This window comes from Capra hircus, chromosome 5, assembly GCF_001704415.2.
Source record: "Capra hircus breed San Clemente chromosome 5, ASM170441v1, whole genome shotgun sequence".
NCBI classification, from domain to species: Eukaryota; Metazoa; Chordata; class Mammalia; order Artiodactyla; family Bovidae; genus Capra; species Capra hircus.
In genome coordinates, this window is record NC_030812.1 from 68,454,431 (window position 1) to 68,471,325 (window position 16,895).

The 16,895-nt window shown below is 40.8% G+C and overlaps 1 protein-coding gene across 1 annotated transcript in view; it reads left to right on the plus strand.

Moving 5' to 3' along the window:
• POLR3B (RNA polymerase III subunit B) overlaps positions 1-16,895 on the plus strand; it is a 114,707-nt gene that overhangs the window by 47,829 nt on the left and 49,983 nt on the right. Inside the window, exons 14-18 of the mRNA XM_005680575.3 lie at positions 1,659-1,859; positions 4,103-4,265; positions 6,393-6,546; positions 9,898-9,972; positions 10,528-10,626. Coding sequence (XP_005680632.1) covers positions 1,659-1,859; positions 4,103-4,265; positions 6,393-6,546; positions 9,898-9,972; positions 10,528-10,626 — 692 coding nt within the window. The remainder of the gene's footprint in view (positions 1-1,658; positions 1,860-4,102; positions 4,266-6,392; positions 6,547-9,897; positions 9,973-10,527; positions 10,627-16,895) is intronic.

Genomic DNA, 16,895 nt, shown 5'->3' on the forward strand with positions numbered 1-16,895 from the left:
GTGCAGGGGGTATGGGTTCAATTCCTGGTCAGGGACCTAACATCCCACATGTCTAGTGGACAGAAAACCAAAAATATAGAAACAGAAGCAATATTGTAACAAATTCAATAAAGACCTTAAAGGTGGTCCACATAAAAAAATCTTAAAAATTGTGAGTGTTGTCATATGTAGAATATTTTCAACAAATAAATTTTCTCAGAGGAGCAGTTTTAGACCCTTTGTCTGTTTCTCCTCTCTCCCTTTTAAAAAAAAGAGTATTGGAAAAAATTATCTTGCTGAATGTTTTGACTTCATCCCCATCTATTTCTTCTTTGCCAGCAGCTGCTTAGTTCTGTGCTGTGTTTATCTTCCTTGCTCTTTTTGGTCTTGAATCAGTTTACTGGGTTCATTCTCATTCAGAGCATATAAGGAGTTAACTGAATGAGCAGTATGAGGAGTTAACTTGTTAGATAAACATGTTTGCTATTTCTCTGCTTTGTAATGCATTGTTTCTTCTCAGGTTTTAGCTTTTTTCCACTCTATCAAAACTCAAGTTTTTGAAGTGATAGATCTTTGCTGTAATAGTGACTAAACCTTAGTTTGTGAGGAGCTCCTCTGAAGTCACGTATTTAAATTCAAACAGATGAATTTTTCTACTGGGAAGGATTTTAATCTGGGATCTGGGAATCCGCCCCTGAAATTGAATTAAAAATTTGTATTTGTGGTCCTGTGTGCATTTTTCTCACGAGAACAGTCATAGCTTTCATCAGATTATCAAAAGGAAAATGAAGAACCACTATTTAGCAGGTGTAATTTTCTTCCCTTTTGAATCAGAAATATTGAATCAATCATTTTTTGACATTTTATTTTCTACTTTTTTTTTCTTTGCGTACTATTGTCTGTTAATTCTTGTTACCATGAGTTGAAAATTTTATTCCTAACCTTGATCTTTAAATTATCCTTGAGAATATTTAATGTGTACAATTAATGCTTCTGTAAAATAATATATGTAATGTATTTCAGTTCTTCTAATGCATTTAAAGTAAATTTAAGGCTTAAGATTTATTTCATATAAATCTATTTTAAGATTGACATGATAACCAAGGAAGATATATTTATTAATGTGAATATGTGCAATTTTTAGCCTTGATTAATAAGCCTATACTTATTCATTTCCCCGATAACTGCTATTAGAGACTTTTTTTTTCTATTGCTATATTTTTCTCTAATTAAAACTAATTTTGGAAGGGATCCAAATAATGGCACATTCCAACATGAAATTATCTCTTTGAGCTTCAGGCTCATTTTACCTTAAATATGTGTAGAAATTGGTAGTTTTCTATTAGTTAGCTTATTGCTTCCAGTGAAAATCTCTGGTTGAACTGGCTTGTTTAGAATGTGATTAGTTCTTTAGGAAAATACCTGCTCTGATGTGATAATGTCAATCCATTGAAGCATTCTGAGGTGGTTGCTAGATATAGGTAATATTCATTAAATTCCTAGAAAACCCCAGTGAGTAACTTGGCTAGATTTTAATTGTGATTTTTGATTTCTGAATATATATCATGACTCTAATTTCACAAATAAGCAGTTCCTGCGCAGAGCCTCTCAGAATGACTGCAGGGTAGCAGGCAGCACAAGCGGTCTGAGGTAGTCTCATGTCTCCCCTCTCTCTTCAGGGCAATTGGTCTCTAAAGAGATTTAAAATGGATCGCCAGGGCGTGACTCAGGTGCTGTCTCGCTTGTCATATATATCTGCACTGGGCATGATGACGAGAATCTCTTCCCAGTTCGAAAAAACAAGAAAAGTGAGCGGTCCTCGATCCCTCCAGCCATCGCAGTGGGGCATGCTGTGCCCTTCAGACACTCCTGAAGGAGAGGTAAGGTCCCTGAGGGTCTCCGCTGTGTCAGAGCTAATGGCTATTCTGCTCCTGCCCTGTTCCCCCAGGCTGTATCCTCGCTGGGGTCAGCCATTTATCTGCCAGAGAAGTGTTGATGCAGCCTGTGAGAACATCAGTGTCATTCCTAAACAGTACCTCCAGAAGCCTTTGATTTACTATTAATAGCTCACCTAAAGAGGGGATTCCCTGGTGGCCCAGAGGTGAAGAATCCGCCTGCAATACGGGAGACCTAGGTTCAATCCTTGGGTTGGTAAGGTGTCCTGGAGAAGGGTATGGCCACCCACTGTAGTATTCTTGCCTGGAGAATTCCATGGACAGAGAAGCCTGGCAGGGTACAGTCCCGGGGTTGCAAAAGACTCAGACACGACCAAGTAACACTTTTACTTTCTTTTCTCACCTAAAGAGACATATGGGCCGAATTTTCTTGCTTGTTTTATTTTATCCCAAGAGTCAAACCACTCAATGACTAAGGGATAAGAATAGGAAGGAAAATTGGGAGACTCATCACCTTTGCTCATGAGGAGCTCTTTTTAAACAACTCCTTATTTTCCTTGACTCTTCTTAGAGGACATCCAAGTGACAACTGCAGCCATCCAGAAGCATACAGTCCAAGACTTAAAGTGGATTCCTGCTTACTTATATAGGAAACGTAAGCAGTTACGTGAACACTAAACCAAGGAGTTTAAATTGGTTTACAAGACAACAGCCACTTTCTGTGTCATGGCTCTTTCTCCTTGGGTTAGCTATCAGTGGTTTCACTTGATCTTATTCCTTCTAGCTTGTAAACTTCTGGTGGAAGGAACCATGTTAGGTTCACCACTGTATCCCAGGCTCCTTAGTCCAGAGCCTCATTCTGAGTAGAGGTCCCATAAATACATGCTGAATGAATAAATGACTTAATTAGGGCAAGTAAAAGATGTATGTTCCAAAGTATAGGAATTTGTTATGACTTGGGAGAGGTAAAAAATAGAAGTCCATACAGGGTTATAATTTTTAGAAATTACCATTTTTCTCATAATTTATTTTAAACCATATGGAAAGTCATGCTAAAATTGTGCCGCTTGTCAAGTTTGCCTAGTCTATGTATCTTGAGCTTTGGGACACCAGGTTCCCCAGAGCTTGCTTCAGCTAATCTCATAAAGAAACTGTTTTGTGTATCACTATAGAAGATGGTTTTTAAGAATTAAAGATGTAATCTTTAAATATCACATGTGTCTCAAGTGGCTTTTTTTTCCTTAATTTGTCATATTAAGTCCTTCTTTATGTTTGCTTTAAATTTTTTTCTTTGGTTGTATAGAAGTCTAAAAGAATTTTTTTTCATTTCCTTTTTACTTTGGAATAATTTTAGACATACCAAAAAAATTCCAAAAGTAGTGCAGAGAGTTAACATGATCGTTCACCTAGACTCCCTAAATGTGATGTCTTACATAACTATAGTATGTAATTATGTTTATCAACCTCGTGAAATTAGCGTTGGTAACAGTATTGCAATTTCTGGACCTTATACAGATTTTGCCGATTGTCCTATACCTAGATTACCTAAATGTGATGTCTTACGTAACTATAGTACATAATTAATATTTATCAACCTCATGAAATTAGCATTAGTAACAGTATTGCAATTTCTAGACCTTATTCAGATTTTGCCAGTTGTCCTATCATGTTTTTTCTGATCCCAAGATTGCACTTTCAGTAGTCAGGTTTCCTTAGTGTCTTAATTTGGAGCAGTTTGTTCAGTCTTTCTTTATTTTTTAAGACCAAGAAGCTTATAGAGTACTGGCCAGTTATTTTGCAGACTAACTCTTATTTCATGCCAGAAGTTTTATGTTCATGTATTCACAGTTATCAGTGTTTTTCTTTACTCTTTTTACACAACGTCGTCTTAATGACTATGATATGCTATTGTTGGGAAATAACAATTTAGGTAAATCAGTTTCTTTGGGGAGGGGACATTTATAATGCCATCATCATTTCCAGTTCAAATAGTATTGAGCATTTCTGTGGCTAAATCTATATTTATATCCTCGCTTGTGACTTTAGTATCAGTTCCTCTGAAATAAAGGGTAGGTGCATCCTTCAGGCTTTGTATGAACCTCCACAGTGTTCCCTGTGAGGCTGCACTACTGTGCCTTGTCAGCAGAGTGGTGAGCTGTATTCAGACACAGACCGTATTTTGTGTTGTTCATGTTCATTCTTAGACATGACTATCTTTTGTCTTTTAGGCATGTGGTTTGGTTAAAAACTTGGCCCTTATGACGCACATCACGACTGACATGGAAGATGGACCCATTGTCAAATTGGCCAGTAACTTGGGAGTAGAAGATGTGAGCTTACTGTGTGGGGAAGAGCTCTCCTACCCAAACGTGTTCCTCGTCTTCCTCAATGGTGAGTCTGCTGGGGAGGCAGGTTGATCCTAAACGGTCTAGGGGGGAAGGGGAAGGAATTGACTATGTATTTAAAGCACAAATATACTTTTAATTCTGCAGTCAAATTCTCTGCCACTGACCTCTCAGTTCAGTTCAGTTCAGTTGCTCAGTCATGTCCGACTCTTTGCGACCCCGTGAATCGCAGCACGCCAGGCCTCCTTGTCCATCACCATCTCCCGGAGTTCACTCAGACTCACGTCCATCGAGTCGGTGATGCCATCCAGCCATCTCATCCTGGGTCGTCCCCTTCTCCTCCTGCCCCCAATCCCTCCCAGCATCAGAGTCTTTTCTAATGAGTCAACTCTTCGCATGAGGTGTCCAAAGTACTGGAGCTTCAGCTTTAGCATCATTCCTTCCAAAGAAATCCCAGGGCTGATCTCCTTCAGAATGGACTGGTTGGATCTTCTTGCAGTCCAAGGGACCCTCAAGAGTCTTCTCCAACACCACAGTTCAAAAGCATCTATTCTTCGGTGCTCAGCCTTCTTCACAGTCTAACTCTTACATCCGTACATGACCACAAGAAAAACTATAGCCTTGACTAGGCGGACCTTAGTCGGCAAAGTAATATCTCTGCTTTTGAATATATTATCTAGGTTGGTCATAACTTTTCTTCCAAGGAGTAAGTGTCCTTTAATTTCATGGCTGCAGTCACCATCTGCAGTGATTTTGGAGCCCAAAGAAATAAAGTCTGACACTGTTTCTACTGTTTCCCCATCTATTTCCCAAGAAGTGATAGGACCAGATGCCATGATCTTCGTTTTCTGAATGTTGAGCTTTAAGCCAACTTTTTCACTCTCCTCTTTCGCTGTCATCAAGAGGCTTTTGAGTTCCTCTTCACTTTCTGCCATAAGGGTGGTGTCATCTGCATATCTGAGGTTATTGATATTTCTCCCGGCAATCTTGATTCCAGCTTGTGTTTCTTCCAGTCCAGCATTTCTCATGATGTACTTTGCATATAAGTTAAATAAGCCTCTACTCCCTAAATATACCTTAGTTCCGGACCCAGGTTGACCTTAACTGAAAGGTAGAAAAAAATGGTAACAAACCCTTCTTCCATTGACTGGGTCACCCAGGTTCTGAGATGATTTGGCTGTCAGAGCTAAAGGTAAAGGTGCAGAGACCCTGTGGCAGCTGCCAGTGTGTCCTCAGTGGAACGAGGTTCAACACGATAACCTTAAGTTCAAGTTAAATATGTGAGGCGTTCTGCAGAAATAATCAGGTCAGCCCTTAGAGTGAGATGCCTTGTCTTCAGCCACTGAGTGAGTGAGTGTCAGCAGGCTCTGCAGGAGGGTCCCTTTCCTTCTGCTCCGGCTTCATGTGCTGCTGTCTCACACCCCTCCCCATCCTCTCAGGGTCCTCCAGAGACGCTGCAGCAGGTGTGGCTTGGTGGCCTGGGTGTCTGTCCCCTGCCTGGGGTGCTGCACGTGCTTGTCCTTATCTCAGCCCCCACATCTTCTCCCCGTCCTTCCTGCTCTGGGAAGGCTTCACTATCTACTGTGAAGGGTGGTAGGAAGGAAACGGGGCTGTTCACTGCCTGCCTGGTCAGTGAATTCTGGCAGCTCACACTGAATGTGACCTGACCCTGCACGTTCACCCAGTACCTCCCTGAATCCTCCCACTCACCCTGGGAGCCCAAGTCTGTCTGCTTCATCTCTCAGATAATGACAACAATAGCAGCTTCATGATAGCAATTACTCAGTGCTGTGTCCAGTTCTAAGTGCTTTACAGGAGATCAGCTCATTTAATCCTCACATCACCACAGTGGAAGTGATAGAGCCAGGGTTCAGCTCCAGGGCTCTGGAGCCCAAGTTCATGGCCCTGCACAGTACTGACAGATAAGAAGACAGACTGACTTCACCAGCGATATGCAGTCAGCATGTGGTAGGGCCAGCTCTGGATTTGAGTCTCCTGGGCTGCCCTTGACCCCTCTTGCTCCCTCCAGCCTTGTGGACTGGCTGCAGGCTTAGTAACAGTATTTCAAAATGACTGCTCACTGCTGGTTATTGTTTTTATTGAGTAGATATTTTAAGTCCATTAGATGTATTTTTTATTTCAATCTTGAACATTCTTATTTCTTTCTGCTTAGGTAACATCCTGGGTGTCATTCGAGATCACAAGAAGCTGGTGAATACATTTCGACTGATGCGAAGAGCAGGCTATATCAATGAGTTTGTTTCCATCTCAACAAATCTGACAGATCGATGTGTCTATATTTCCTCTGATGGAGGGAGGCTGTGCAGGTAGGTGTGGCTGGAAATAGTTAAGATCTCTATTTACTTTTGAAAGAAATGGACTTGTTTTATTTTAGAAGTTGCTTTAACCTCTTTCATTGTTAAGATAAATTTAATTCAGTTAGCAAACACCTCATGAATATGCATGTTGGCTACCGGGAATTCAGAGATTAATGGGAGTCAGTCTCTGCCCTCAGAGAAATCAGTCTGCTGGGAAAGGCAGAAATAATTAGTAATAACAACCAACTGAAGAAAGCTGAGCACCAAAGAATTGATGCTTTTGAACTGTGGTTTTGGAGAAGACTCTTGAGAGTCCCTTGGACTGCAAGAAGATAACCAGTCCATCCTAAAGGAGATCAGACCTGGGTGTTCATTGGAGAGACTGATGCTAAAGCTGAAACTCCAGTACTTTGGCCACCTCATGCAAAGAGTTGACTCATTGGAAAAGACTCTGATGCTGGGAGGGATTGAGGGCAGGAGGAGAAGGGGACGACAGAGGATGAGATGGCTGGATGGCATCACCGACTTGATGGACATGAGTTTGGGTGAACTCCAGGAGTTGGTGTGGACAGGGAGGCCTGGCATGCTGTGGTTCATGGGGTCGCAAAGAGTCGGACACGACTGAGTGGCTGAATGAACTGATGCGAGTAGTAAGTGCTCGCCATTATGTGTTATCTTAATAGGGGCTCTGTCTGTAAGGCTTTAACCACATTCAACCCTATGAGGTTGGATTATTATTTTCATTTAACAAATGAGGTACTGGGATTTGGTGAGACTAAGTAAATTACCCAAAGCCAGATAGTGGTGGAGTCTGTTTTTTACTGGAAAGTTCTTAGAATTCATTTTACTCCAGTAATCCTGATTTTACCGACTCTATTCTGGTGCTCTGATCTGAGCTTTAAAGGATGCATACAGACGTCCCTGGTGGTCCAGTGGCTAAGACTCGGAGCTCGGGTTTGATCCCTGGTCAGGGACTAGTTCCTGCATGCTGCAACTAGGATCCAGTGCAGCCAAATAAATAAATAACAAACAAAAGCCGAAATTCTTCGGGGAAACAAAGAGGCGGGAGTTGAGTACCGTTGCTTTAAAGGATAAAGGAGAAAAGGAAAAAGGCTAAGGAATGGCAAGAAAGAAAACGTGGCGGCACGAAGAGATGACACCACGTTAGACCCTTAGAAGAGCAGGTGCCTTGTATTCACTCGGAAGATGTTTAGGGCCCGTTTTGTTCAGCTGTGTCAGAGACGGGGACGCAGAGGCCAATATGACATGGTGTCTGGTGCTTTGGGGGACCTCGGCTGAGGATGTCACCTTGTTTCCCAGGCCTTCACTCAGTTCACCTGAGTCTCTTTGGGGATCTCAGATGGTGTGAGGGCGTGAGTCGCTGAGCTCGCAGTGGTTGGGGAGGTGGCAGGAGCTGCGAAGTCTGACAGCTGGGAACCTGGACTGCCTTTACCTATGTCTGTCCAGCCTCCCTTTCTCCTTCCGGTCGCTCTCCTTGTTTTCCTTAGGATTGCCCTTCCCCACTGGCAGTCTTCTTGGGTTGGTCAGTCAGGTGCTGTCTCTTGCTCAGCCAAAGATCAGGCATATGACCCACGCCAGGCCAGTCAGACTTTCTTCAGAGAGCTTGAATCCCAAGGAGAATAACTGAGAGCAAGACGCGGTCAGAACAGATTCATCCTGGCAGCAGTGCATGCAAGAGACTGCCCGCTCCCCCTGCCTTTCTGGATCTTTGGGACTGTTCTGGCTCCTTTTCTTTCTGAGGCTGAGCCTTGCACCTTTTTCTTTCATTCTTATTTTTCTAGTAAGTTTTGAGCCTTTTAGTAAATTCTTTAAAATTTTCTTCTTCTTGGTTTTTAGTAAATTCCATCTTTGCTTAAATTGGCCAGCATTGGTTCCTATTCTCTGCAATCAAAAAGCCCTAATTGAAGCTTATACCCATGTTTGAATCCTAATGGTCCACTTACTGACTCATGTGACTCTTGAGTTTATTACTTAAGTCTGTGGGCCTTGATTACAGTGCCTTCCTAGGATTGATACAAGGTGTGGTAAGTGCCTTGTAGGGTGCTGGGCAAACACAGGGTACTTACTTACAGCCATTTACACGGTCCAGTTAACGGTGGGGAAAACACTGACATTTTCTCAATTACTCTTTTCTAAGATGTTTCACTACACCCAATACAATATGGCATAGCCTAAAAAGAAAACTAGTTCTTTTTTTAGAAGTGATTTTATAATGACCCAACATAGATCTGGCAAGAAGAATTAGTGGAATTTATGGAATAAAGTGAGAGGTAACTGAGGTGGCTAAGTGCAGTCCCTTCCCTCGCCTGTCCCTGCTTTCCCCACTCCTCAGTCCCTTGTCCTGAGCTAAAGTGCAGCCCCGTCTGGGGCAGGGTGGGGCTCCTGCTTCCCTGGTGAGAGGAGCAGCCAGGACTGCAGGGTGCATCCAGGCATCTTCAGCACCTTGTTTCCCCTTTTGTAATCGTGCTAGTCCTCCTCTTAACTGTCTCCAGGTGCTCCTTAGTCCCGAAGGGCGCGGGGACCTGAGGGTGGGGCGCACAAGTGCATGCCGGGTAGTGGCTCCTCTCTGCAAGAACCGCTTGTCCAAATAGCAACAGCCCTTGACATTCCGAGCCGCGCGCCGTCCTTTGTGTCGTCGTTTCTCGCGCAAGCGGAGCCCTCAGAGGCAGGTTCCCACTGCAGTTACAGGTTAATCTATCAGAACGTGTGGACCGAGGCTCTCTGCCTTACTTAAACCCACGATATCACTAAAAATCACAAAGTGAGGAAGCTTTATTTTCTGTCAGCTCATACTCACTCTTGGGTTGTACGTAGCTTTAAGTACCCTGCTAGTGTCGTCCAGTGAGGTTTATCCTGAAGCAAAAGCACTGTAGACAGCTGACAGTCATCAGACCTTCACTAAAAATGCCACTGTTTTTCTCAGTGACTGTCTCTCTGACTGCTGACTTCTCCATATTCCCAGTATGAAATCAGAAGACATTTTTGGTATGATGGGTGCATTTACAAAAACATGATATTTAAGGTATTTAAGTTTTTTTTTTTGGGGGGGGGGGGGCTAGACTTTATCAGGTATTATTTCACATTGCTTTCTCATTCAGAACCAAATATTTCCAAAGATACTTGGACGAAGTAACCGTGTGTGTAAACATGTGCTTGTGCATGGGCTGGTGTATGTGAAAGAGAAAATAGGCCCCTGTGCTCTCACACTTGTAAAAAATACCTGGTGTCCTCAAACAATCCAGAAACATGTCTATAGCTTCCCTCACTTCACTATAGTGAATTTATTGGTTTTATTCTTCTGTTGAGCTATTGCTGTCAAGCTGTTCTTTTCTCTTCCAGACCCTATATAATTGTAAAGAAACAGAAACCTGCAGTCACAAATAAACATATGGAAGAGCTGGCTCAGGGGTATAGGTAAGTAGCCAAAAGCAAAACTTCTCAGTCTCCTTAAGACTCATTTATATGACCTAAACGGAAGTAACGGTGTTTGAGCTGAGCTTTTACGGAAAGCACATTTTCAGTTTTAGTCTCTTAATTCCTTCTACCGAATATAACAACCTGTTAAAAACCTCTTCTCTATGTGAGCTTGCTTGGACATAGTAAAAATGTCTATCAGTTTAGATAATGCAGGTTATAGATTGTTGGTGTAAATCAGCACAGATGAAGTAGTAGGAGAAAGTTATGTTGATGTAGATACTGGGTATCTCATCACATAGGACCTTTTAAATCAGAGAAGGTATTTTTAAAAGCAGGACCAGATTAACAAGAATCACAGATTTTTCTAATATTTTGGTGATTTGTGATAACTGTGGTCTAAGAATAACATGTTTCAAGTATCCCAATGTATTGGTACTTTTTGGGAGAGAAGAATGCTTTGAGGCTAAATGAAAGCACATATCTTCCATTATTGCATATAAAATATGGCAGTAAAATGCTTTTTAAGTGTCCATTTCACCAATATTTTCTCAGGAATTTTGAAGATTTTTTACATGAGAGTCTGGTTGAATACTTAGATGTGAATGAAGAAAATGACTGTAACATCGCACTCTATGAACATACAATTAATAAGTAAGTAGGGTCCATAACAGCCATAATTAAAACCTGTTCTGATGCTAGACGCAGCCTCCTTTTCTCATTTCATCTTCAGTTCTGTTACACAACAGAACTTCTTAGTAGGAACTGTTAGGAGTATTCTGTTTTATAATGAAGCATAATCCATTGCTTATCCAAAGAGTATCACAGAACTGCTAACAAATAATCTTGAGATTTAGTTATCCTTCCTTTTCATTTTACACATAGTGTGTATTTCTTAAAAGAAATTGCTTCTCTGACTTCGATTACTGACAAAACTTGAACTAATGAATCAGTCTATGTAATGGTGTGTTTATCTCTCGGGGTTGATTTTGTCAGTGGGTATCTGAATTCCTGTTGTCGGTGCAGAAATTCCCTATGTTGTTTTGCTGTAAAGATCTCTAGACTTATGTGCAGTATTGACATGAAATGTTAATGTGTCCACAGTGTTTCTTCTAGAACAGTGATATTTTTAGAAATATCTGGGTTCCATTTGAAATACAGTAAAAGACATTTATATCACTTGCTGTCAGATGCTTGTGGCTAAGGTACCACTTTGGGCTTGCCTGATAGCTTAGTTGGTAAAGAATCTGCCTTCAATACAGAAGACCAGGATTTGATCCCTTGGTCGGAAAGATCCCCTGGAGAAGGAAATGGCAATCCACTCCAGTATTCTTGCCTGAGAAAATCCCATGGACAGAGGAGCCTGGCAAGCTACAGTCCATGGGATTGCAAGAGTCAGACGTGACTTAGAAACTAAACCACCAAGATACTAGTTACCTAAAATGAGAATTTTTGCAGTTATATTGTTAAATGGTTAATACTGCCACCTGATAACTATTTATGTCTTCAATCAGGAAAGTGCTTTTCTGCTTTCTGCTGCCAGATGAAATGTACCATTTTATTTTTGTCTTACTATAATTTAGTAAATAATGCTTTTCAGTCAGTTTTTCATTCTTAAATGTATGGCTCTCTCAAAGTACAATTTTTATACCCCTCATTTCAAGATTGACTGAGTGTAAAGGAGAAGTGTTATATGGTGGAGGTGGTTTAGTCACTAAGCCATGTCTGATTCTTGCGATCCCACAGACTGTATCGCACCAGGCTCCTCTGTCCATGAGATGTTCCAGGCAAGAATATTGGAGTGGGTTGCCATTTCCTTTTCCAGGGGAATCTTCCTAAACCAGGGATCAAACCCATGTCTCCTACAGGGGCAGGCAGGTTTTTTACCCCTGAGCTGCCAAGGAAGCCTCCATCATGGTTACTCAAGCCCAAACCTCAGTTTCAGCTTTGCCTTCTCTTCTGCCCTGCACCTAACATCTAATCACTTAACACACCATGTGGGCTTTCCAGGTATACTCAGAATTTGAGCTCTCATTCACATACTCCCCTATTGGAGGCCACTGCCATTGCTTGTCTGGACCGTTGCAAAAGGCATCTGACTAGGTTTGCACCTGTTCTTACATAGTCTATTCTTCAAGGATCAGAATGCTCTCGTCACTGCTCTTAACCCCCTCCCCCACCACCACCTCCCAGTGGCTTCCCCCCCACCCCTCTGCAGTCGTTGCCGAGGCCTTCACGTTCCTACACGGAATCTGTGCCGCTGTGTCATCTCCTCCCTCACTCTGCTCTGACCACGCTGGCCTTGTCTTCACGTTCCTGCCCCAAGCCCTCTGCCTGAAATGCTCTCACCTACTTGCATGGCTCACTCCTTCACATTCTCCAGATCTTCACTCAGGCACCACCTTCTCAGGGAGTTTTCCTGACCACCCTATTTAAAGTGGAAACCCTTCCTTGGTCCACCCTGTTCACAACTTTATTTTTCTAGTGCTTAAATCTTAAAATCTGTAAAATGCGCATTTTATTGATGCATCTGTGTGTTGTCTATCTCCCTCCAGTAGAAGCTTCATGAAGGCAGGGATTTTGTCTGTTTTGTTTACTGCTACAAGTTCAGTTCAGTTGCTTAGTCGTGTCCAACTCTTTGTGACTCCATGGACTACAGCATGCCAGGCCTCCCTGTCCATCACCAACTCCTGGAGTTTACTCAAACTCATGTCCATTGAGTTGGTGATGCCATCTAACCATTTCATCCTCTGTCGTCCCCTTTCTCCTCCCGCCTTCAATATTTCCCAGCATCAGGGTCTTTTCCAGTGAGTCAGTTCTTCACATCAGGTGGCCAAAGTGTTAAGAGTTTCAGCTTCAGCATCAGTTGGAATATTAATTGGTTTCCAATGAATATTCAGGACTGATTTCCTTTAGGATGGACTGATTGGATCTCCTTGAAGTCCAAAGGACTCTCAAGAGTCTTCTCCAACACCACAGTTCAAAAGCATCAATTCTTCGGCACTCAGCTTTCTTTATAGTCCAACTCTCACACCCATACATGACTGCTAGAAAAACGATAGCTTTGACTAGGCGGACTTTGTCGGCAAAGTAATGTCTCTGCTTTTTAATAAGCTGTCTAGTTTGGTCATCACTTTTCTTCCAAGGAGCGAGTGTCTTTTCATTTCATGGCTGCAGCACCATCTGCAATGATTTTGGAGCCCCAGAAAGTAAAGTCTTGTCACTGTTTCCACTGTTTCCCCATCTATTTGCCATGAAGTGATGGGACCAAATGCCATGATCTTAGTTTTCTGAATGTTGAGTTTTAGACCAATGTTTTCACTCTCCTCTTTCACTTTCATCAAGAGACTCTAGTTCTTCTTTGCTTTCTGCCAGAAGTGTGATATCGTCTACATATATGAGGTTATTGATATTTCTCCTGGCAGTCTTGATTCCAGCTTGTGTTTCATCCAGCCCAGCATTTCTCATGATACATTCTGCATATAAGTTAAATAAGCAGGGTGACAATATACAGCCTTGACATGCTCCTTTCCCGATTTAGAACCAGTCTGTTGTTCCATGTCCAGTTCTAATTGTTGCTTCTTGATTTGCATACAGATTTCTTAGGAGGCAGGTAGGTCAGGTGGTCTGGTATTCCCATCTCTTGAAGAATTTTCCAACAGTTGGTTGTGATCCCCACAGTCAAAGGCTTTGATGTAGATAATAAAGCAGAAATAGATGTTTTTCTGGAACTCTCCTGCTTTTTCGATGATCCAATGGATATTGACAATTTGATCACTGGTTCCTCTGCCTTTTCTAAATCCAGCTTGAACATCTGGAAGTTCATGGTCTCATACTGTTGAATCCTGGCTTGGAGAATTTTGAGCATTACTTTGCTAGCTTGTGAGATGAATGCAGTTGTGCAGTAGTTGGAGCATTCTTTGGCATTGCCTTTCTTTGGGATTGGAATGAAAACTGACCTTTTCCAGTCCTGTGGCCACTGCTGAGTTTTCCAAATTTGCTGGCATATTGAATGCAGCACTTTCACAGTATCATCTTTTAGGATTTGAAATAGCTCAACTGGAATTCCATCACCTCCACTAGCTTTGTTCATAGTGATGCTTCCTAAGGCCCACTTAACTTTGCATTAGATGTCTGGTTCTAGGTGAGTGATCACACCATCATGGTTACCTGGGTCGTGAAGCTCTTTTTTGTACAGTTCTTCTGTGTATTCTTGCAACCTCTGCTTAATATCTTCTGCTTCTGTTCTGTCCATACCATTTCTGTCCTTCATTGTGCCCATCTTTGCATGAAAAGTTCCCTTGGTATCTCTAATTTTCTTGAAGAGATCTCTAGTCTTTCCCATTCTGTTATTTTCCTTTATTTCTTTTCATTGATCCCAGAGGAAGGCTTTCTTATCTCTCCTTGCTATTCTTTGGAACTCTGCATTCAAATCTTTTCTTTCCTCCTTTGCCTTTGGCTTCTCTTCATTTCATAGCTGTAAGGCCTCCTCAGACAACCATTTTGCCTTTTGCATTTCTTTTCCTTGGGGATGGTCTTGATCACTGCCTCCTATACAGTGTCGCAAATCTCCCTCTGCAAAGGAAAATGATTATCAGTATCACCCAACACCAAGTTATCCCATACATCAAATTAATTTTACTTTAAAAATAAGAAAAAAAGTGGTAGTAATTCATATTTAGGATATTTATTAAAATGTAGAAATGCATAAAGTAATTCCCCATTCCACCAAACTCCACCCTCCAGAAGTAGCCAGTGCTAAAGGTTTAATATGTACTCTTCTAGATTTTTTTTTTAGGTAAACGCAAACATACATGCATGGTTACAGTTATTTTCAGCATCTTGATATTTTTTTGTGTGTGTGTGAAAACAGGTACAAAGTTTATTATTTTTTCTTTTTTTTAAATTTAAATTTATTTATTTTAATTGGAGGCTAATTACAATATTGTATTGCTTTTGCCATACATCAACATGAATCTGCCATGAGTGTACACGTGTTCCCAATCCTGAACCCCCCCTCCCACCTCCCTCCCCGTACCATCCCTCTGGGTCATCCCAGTGTACCAGCCCCAAGCATCCTGTATCCTGCATCGAACCTGGACTGGTGATTCATTTCTTATATGATATTATACATGTTTCAGTGCCATTCTCCCAAATCATCCCACCCTCTTCCTCTCCCACAGAGTCCAAAAGACTGTTCTATACACCTGTGTTTCTTTTGCTGTCTTGCATACAGGGTTATTGTTACCATCTTTCTAAATTCTATATATATGCGTTAGTATACTGTATTGGTGTTTTTCTTTCTGGCTTACTTCACTCTGTGTAATAGGCTCCAGTTTCATCCACCTCATTAGAACTGATTCAAATGTATTATTTTTAATGGCTGAGTAATATTCCATCTTGATTTTTTAACTCAACGCTATTAACATTATCATCCTGGATATTTTTCCACATGAATGTATGTGTATATATTTATACATATAAATATTTTAATTGCTTTCGATTATGTTGTCTATACATAAATACCTTATTTTATTTGTTCCACTATTGATGACAATTTAGGCTATTTCTAATTTTCTTGCTATTGCAAGCAACAGGTCAGTTATTCTTAATTTGAGCTAAATTTAATGCCCTTATACACGGTTAACAGGAAGTCTCCTATTTCCTGTTTAGGATAGAAGCTTAGTGTGTTTTAATTTTGAATAATATTGAATGATAAGGTTGTTACACAAAAACCCAAGTAAATTTTTGGCCAGTCCTATAAAATTCCTTTCTGTTTTGTAAAATTCAAATCCAGACTGAAAGTTTGGACTTTCATATAATCTTATATATGTTCTTGTCATGAAAAAGGAGGAAACTCAGATCTTTACCTTCTTCATTTTCAGCTTATCCCAATTTTTACATAAGAAAAAATAAAGTTTTTTGGATTGGTCAAATTGGCCATCATATTAAATATAAACAGAACAGTACCTTTTAACAAACTGTTTCATTCTTGGTTTTTAAATTTTTCTATAAGCTGTTTTTCTATCCAAAAAAAACAGAAAGAAAACAAAGCCTAGAGCCATTTCCCTTTCTGCTGACAAAGACCTGAAGTGTCTGAGAGGATTGGGGTTCTGCGAGGTTGTGAGGTCAGAAGTGTATTCTTCAAAACCAAAGACTGCATAGAAAGCATGCTCTCTAACCAAATGAGGGACAAAATTCAGTACACATTTTTTGAAAAATAAATAGATGGATAACTGGATAAGTGGGAGATCTTTGCCATGTACATTGCAACTAATTCTCCATGATGTGTTGGGTTATCTTGGAAATCACTTCTCTTCAGAAGTACTGTTAACTATTGAAATTACAGTTAAGGTTGTGCTTCAGAAACACTCAAGGGAGGGATAGAGGGTCATTGGAGACCACAGGTCCTGGATGTGAGATGTTTCATCAAGACCTGAAAACAGTCTGGCTACCCTTTCCCATTGCAGTATCTCAGTTGCCTTATCATTTAACCAAAACTGAGTTTTATGCAAAATTATATTGTGAAAGTAATCAAGATTCTGACATCTACTAGGCAAACTCTTACTTTGTGGCCGGTATCTAGAACTGAGCTATCTAGTAAAAATATAATGCAAGTCACCATATAACTTTAAGTTTTCTCATAGCCACATTAAAGAAGTAAAAAAGAAACAGATGAAATTAATTTTAATAATTTTACTTAACCCAGTGTATCTGAAAGATTATCATGTCAACATGTAATCATTATAAAAATATTGAGATAATTTACATTTTTTTTCCTACTAACTCTCATCTGGTGTGTAGTTATACCATATCTCAATTTGGATGCTAAATTTTCATTGGAAATACTTGATCTGATTTCATAACATTTACAATTGAAAAGGTAGATTAATACATTTAAGTGATTACAAGCATAACTAAAA